Source organism: Haliotis rubra, unplaced genomic scaffold, assembly GCF_003918875.1.
Source record: "Haliotis rubra isolate DU_JTF1 unplaced genomic scaffold, ASM391887v1 Scf13, whole genome shotgun sequence".
In the NCBI taxonomy this organism is placed as follows: Eukaryota; Metazoa; Mollusca; class Gastropoda; order Lepetellida; family Haliotidae; genus Haliotis; species Haliotis rubra.
Genome location: NW_025765225.1, coordinates 1,657,159 through 1,663,158, shown reverse-complemented (window position 1 = coordinate 1,663,158; position 6,000 = coordinate 1,657,159). Strand labels below are relative to the sequence as shown.

At 40.6% G+C, this 6,000-nt stretch overlaps 1 protein-coding gene across 2 annotated transcripts; it reads right to left on the bottom strand.

The window, feature by feature from the left end:
• Nucleotides 1-963: 963 nt before the first annotated feature.
• LOC124267242 lies at nucleotides 964-5,693 on the bottom strand. Of its 2 annotated transcripts, none has more exons than XM_046702155.1 (5): nucleotides 5,566-5,693; nucleotides 3,982-4,229; nucleotides 3,676-3,804; nucleotides 1,881-2,048; nucleotides 964-1,253 (listed from the first exon to the last, which is right to left on the bottom strand). In XM_046702155.1, exons 1-5 carry the CDS (start codon nucleotides 5,613-5,615, stop codon nucleotides 1,021-1,023), a joined length of 828 nt encoding a protein of 275 aa, XP_046558111.1. In that variant the 5' UTR covers nucleotides 5,616-5,693; the 3' UTR covers nucleotides 964-1,020. The 2 variants fall into 2 exon arrangements, with proteins under 2 accessions (XP_046558111.1, XP_046558112.1); XM_046702156.1 differs by having other exon boundaries at nucleotides 3,982-4,226; nucleotides 5,566-5,678.
• Nucleotides 5,694-6,000: the final 307 nt, after the last annotated feature.

Below are 6,000 nucleotides of genomic sequence, written 5' to 3'. Positions count from 1 at the left end.
CAACGACCTACTAACCTATTTTCTGGTGTTGGTGTTTAGGTATTGTTTGCTTATGTGTATAGCAAAGCCGATGCACAAGGAGTTTAGAAATGCGATATTACGAATTGCAGTGATCTTAGTGTACATACATATAGCCATTAATCAAGCACCGCCCACTTTCTTATGTCGATAGGAAAATACTACATGTTGTTGTGTATGCTTTGTAAACGAAATTACGCGTTTTAAAATGGTAATTGTAACATATTTTACTCTTACTAAAACGAAAAAACACCTTATTACCTGCAATCTGAGAGGAAAACACAATCAACACCATCAAAATTGCTGGAAAGTATGGTCACCGTGACTACGCACAATCTGATAGTCACATAGTCCTCAAGATTACTTTGATCGTGTTCACATTAGTATCACAGAACATGTCTCCACTGTTTACTCACGCTTGTGGATTGTGATTGCTTTTTTACCTTTCATGTACAATGGAATCTGTTTTGGCAGGCAACTGAGACAGATTATCTCTGGCTTTGACGTTTTACATTTATATGGAATGGTTAGTCTGTTGATCTCCCTCAATCTCTCTCTCTCTCTCTCTCTCTCTCTCTCTCTCTCTCTCTCTCTCTCTCTCTCTCTCTCTCTCTCTCTCTCTCTCTCTCTCTCTCTCTCTCTCACACACACACTCACTCACTCTCTCTCTCTCTCACTCACACACACACTCTCTCACACACTCCCTCCCTCACTCACTCAAGCTCACTTACTCACAGTTATATATATATATATATATATATATATATGTGGTCCTTTCTTCACATACTCTTTCTTGTATACATCCTTATGAGACTGATCAATCTGTAAGACAATAATGGCTACATGACCAGCACATGATTTCAATACTGAACAATATTAGGCAAACTACAAACTAACAAAAGTAAACTATTTAAAATACTTGCTAAACAGAAAGACATTGACAGATCATTTACAGAGTGTTTTATTCAACACTGTGGAATCTCATACATATCGTTTCCTGTATCAAGTTTGTGGGGACGTTATTTTATACACACCAAAACCAAATGTTCCTATTGTGTACTTGCAAGTTTTTGTAACTAACTGACTCGGATTCCCCTTTACTTGTGAATACGTGTATTTCTCTAAGGTGATATCATCTGATGATGTCATCTTGATTGTTATGATATCCATTGATAAGTCACTGTCCACAACCCGGTAGGTGAAAACGACGCTGCCGTCCTGGTCCAGTCGATACTCTGAAACGTCGTTAACATCCAGTTAGCCATCAGGTAGTTTGTTTGTTTGTCTAGTCCATAATGGAGTCTGGACAAAACAAGCCAGTGATCAATATCGTAAGGTACGCTCTATACAGTTGGGATACGATGACATGTGTTAAACAAGTCATCGAGCCTGACCACCCGATCCCGTTAGTCGCCTCTTACGACAAGCATCGGTTGCTGAAGACCAATTCAAACCCGGATCTTAACAGGTCTTATCAGGTAGTACCTGAGCAGAAGTGTCTGTGTATTTTACCTATGGGGCTTATGCACTATTATGTCTTAGGATATGATCGGAACTTTCAGTCCTTCCGCAATATTTGAGGTTTTGGTTCTTAAACAAAAACGCTATTGCTTTGGCATCACAGCAATTCACAAAACCCCAGAGACGGAACGGATGCAGAAACGTGTAACAATAACACACAGATATAATAACCGCTTTTCATTGATGACATCAGCTGTAGTGAAAACAGTTACCATTCTACTCAGGTCCTACTGACAACATCCATCGTAATAAACCGGAGGTCGCTTTACGGTTGTCCCAAGAAATATCCTCATCATTAACAAATGACAGAATCTTTCCATCACTTAGCAGAACATACTCACCATCAATAGGCCCAGCATCCACATATAGGTGGGTATAGTTCTTGGGCCTGGGTTCGCAATATGTGGTGTAGATGCTGTACGAGAGCAGAGATCCCTTCAGCAACTCTGCTTTGATGTCATCAAAGGGTAATTGTTTTCCTTTAGGCGTTTGAGCAATTGGAGTAAACCCTGAAATATACACATGGAGAAAGGTATCGCAACACGCCATGGTTGTCATGGTATCAATATGTTTCAATTAATCATAACAAAAGAACTTATCCAAACCTTAATTGAACTTACTATCTGGTGACAATTAACCCTCAAGGAATAATTAAATAGCAAAATACGAACGCAGAAAGAACGAAAAACTATAGTTTATTTATAAAAGAAAAGCATGACTCATTTTGAAGTGTTGATAACTATGGCCGTATGACATTAATAAGGGCGGTCGTTTTCGACAAGATTCTGGCACATAACCCTCAAGAAATGACATAAGTATCAATAACTGAGCACAACTTCAGTATCTGGTGTAACCTCTGCCAAATGCAATAATATCTGACTCCTCATTGACTGTAATGGACGTTGAAATTGACGTTCAGGTATTGCGTTCAATTCCTGATGGAGGGCCTGTTTCAATAGCAAGATTTTGTACTGGAGTATTTCGTTGGCGTTTTTAGCATGTCCTCTGGGATTGAGATCTGAACTCTTGGCGGGCCAAGGTCGAGTTGCTCTCGCCTTTAAATTACGCATGAAATCACCAACGGTACGTGGAAGATGTGGCCTAGCAATGTCGTCCATGAAGGCTGGCTTTGTGTTTCAGAGGATGTTTATAGAAATGTGGCACAACAACCCTGTCCAGGATGTCAGTGATGAACCGTTGTCCATTCAGATTTTGTCTGATCGTCATAAGGTCAACTTTACAGTCATGTGAGAAGAACCTCACCATCAATGAACCCCCGCCTAACGGTACTTGCTCCAAGCTATTCTGTTGTACATATGCAGTGTTTCTGCGGCGCCAAACACAATTTTGTCATGAACAAAAGTAATAGACTTTCGTCCGACGAGTGCGCCCTTCCCCATGCTGTTAAATTCAAGTGGCGTCGAGCTTGACATCAAGCCCGTCGTGCTGCTTCGTGCTCTTGGAATAACAACCGACGTCTGATAGGTCGTCTGGCCAATCGCGGGGATTTCGGACCGTCCTGTTGGACAAACGAAGCTGTGGAAGCCACTTGTTTATTATGCTAATATCTGCATAGCGCCAATATCCAGCTCAGCTGCTCAAATACTTCAAATTATAATTTTATTAAATTTAAATTAAAAGACAGTCTTGTTTTAGAAACGAGCAGATAGTACCAAGTACCAAGATATGAACGTTTATGCCCAATGCGTATTATCCCAACAACTGAGGATTAATACCACTTTTGTTTTGTGCCCACTTCTTGCAACAATTGTGCTCCATGCTTCCTCAATATTATCACCTTTCCAACTCTTGACAAATGCTTTCATTATTTTCCAGTAAAAAACGTAATATCTGTAAATACCTTGCAAATTACGTGTTTCTCGTTTGAAGAAGCGTAATTCCACTTTCGAAGAAATATCTGTCGTATAGCTACATCTTGTATTGATTGATTGCGTTGCTTCTATCCAAATACCGTCATTGTACTATTAAGTCTTGTTCGTTTCATGTGAAACAGTGTTGATCATGCTCTGTATCTCTATAATAGGCTGGTGGCTCCTGTACGTGAATAAACATCTGTCTGTCTTCTCATTACAACAAAAGAACTTAAGACGTTATGATACGCAATGTCGAATATACCTGTCATGGCCCAACACTCCATGTGTAGATAAGCCAATCTGGTCAACGTCTTCGGGTCATAGTCGTGTATGTAGACGTAAGCGTAGCCAGTGGCGTCCATCTGGATGCCAGTGAGGCGGGACGTGGGGCCTTAGAACAGATTATGAAAACAAGAATAAACTCGAGCATTGTTAAAATAACCTTCAAATTATATTATTGCCATACCAATTTGAATCTCTTTGAGATTGTCTGCGACATAAACATGTTTATGATAACTTAATAAAGGCAGAAGAAATGCATAATGCTAATTCAGAACATGCTACCCACCACTTCTTGTGGCGTGTTTGTCATCCACAAAACGCTGTCTCCAGAACGTGAGGTTGTTAAGGGGGCCGTACATGACGTAGCGGCCGTGTCTGATGTCGTCTCCAAAGTCGTTGGTCTTGATGGGAGGGGATGTCTGGGACACCACCTTGCAGCCAGTCAGGTTGACAGAGTAACTGAGTAGGGCCCCAGCTAGGAAGTGATCAGTTGTTTCTTCAGGTTGTAATGGTCGTGGGTAAGAGCTGCTGCTGCTGAAGGTTCATTGAAAGAAGAGACACGTCATCCCATTAATTTCATGGTAAAGGTTGTTACGGAACGATGCAGGTACTATCCACTTAATTTTCAATTACCATTATTGGTGTGTTTTTGTGTGTTGTTCATTTACGAAGCAGCCCGAGAATATCCGGGTGCGAATTGATTTGCCGTATCCCATGCTTGTCGTAAGAGGCGACTAGCGGGATCGGGTCGGGTTAACACATGCCATCGTATCCCAATTGCGTAGATCGATGCTCATGATGTTGATCACTGGATTGTGTGGTCCAGACTCGATTATTTACAGACCGCTGCCATATAGCTGGAATAATGCTAATTTTTTCAATGGCGGTAGGTCAGGGTATGCTTAAGTCGAGTTTTGTTGACTTTGCTAGTTTGGGTGAGGGTAGTGTCATAAGCTCCTTTCTTTTCATAATGTTTATAAAGAGCGTACAATGTATGTAAAATATAGCTTCGAGACACAGTATTCTACTTACGAAAAAAGACACATTTTGGCTTCATGACTTATCTTGCTCATCTTTGACTTTATCAATAGTGCTATCGATGAGAAAATCCAATCTGCTGAATTTGGAAACACGATCCGTTTTATGCAAATATGGACAATAACCTTAACTACTTCTATGTAACCTTAAACATGGGTGAGATGCATAGTTGCTCAAAACACTATAATTGTGTAACGTTCAGAAAAAGTGCTTATATCACACGCCCGAGGTAAAGGGTTTTACGACACACTTTGCTAATATTGTCTATGCATCTGGTGACAAGATATGTCTTGTATTTGTGAACTGCAAATGAACATGTGTAATCCAGAGCTGTATTTTTTCTGAAATGAGGGCATAGTGGGGTCCTATGATAAGCAAATAAGACCGACTCTGGTAAAATGAGTGCATTATGATGTGGCATATGTAACCAGCTGGCTACGAAGATGTCGATTTGGTCCATAGAACATTAATACCTGGACTATCCACATACGCATAATCTATTGAGTGAGTTTAGTTTTATGCCGCTTTTAGCAATATTCCAGTAATATCACGGTGGGGGGACACCAGAAATGGGCTTCACACATTGTACCCATGTGGGGAATCGAACCGGGTCTTCGGCGTGACGAGCGAACGCTTTAACCACTAGACTACCCCACCGCCCCTAAAGAATAGATATATCAAGGTGTCCAACGTGACCTGTCGACAAGACAGAAATACAAGGTTTCAGTCGTCAGCATTAGTCAATAGAATAGAGTTTAGTCGACCGCGAAGGGCATTAGTCGATAGAATGGCAATACCATAGCTACTTAGATACATTTTTGTAAGTATTTACCTGGTCACACTGACCAACAGGACCAGGAGTGCTGGGAAAGAGAGCCCCATTATTAAGCCGCTGTTCAACTGTCACCTGTCTAATCTAGGTGCGTCGTGTATCCGGGTCACTAGTTATCAACAGAACATAGGGCTGAGTATGTCGAGACTCTTTAGAGAGTTATCTCCCGTAAAACACAGTAGATCTGGGTCAGTCTATTGAAAACATAGCAAAACACTCTGGAAATGCTGACAACAATTATGTACTTTGAACTTTGAATTTATGGGCTGAGGGCATGATTTAATACCTTGAGGATTGAAAGACGTCATGGACATTAACTGCGTGTAATGGTGTCCCCAATAAATTATATATTTAATAACGACGAGGAAGAACAGATTACTATTACGTTAAATTGTTTTATTATATATGAAAGTTATAAAATTTGTTTGAAAGTCT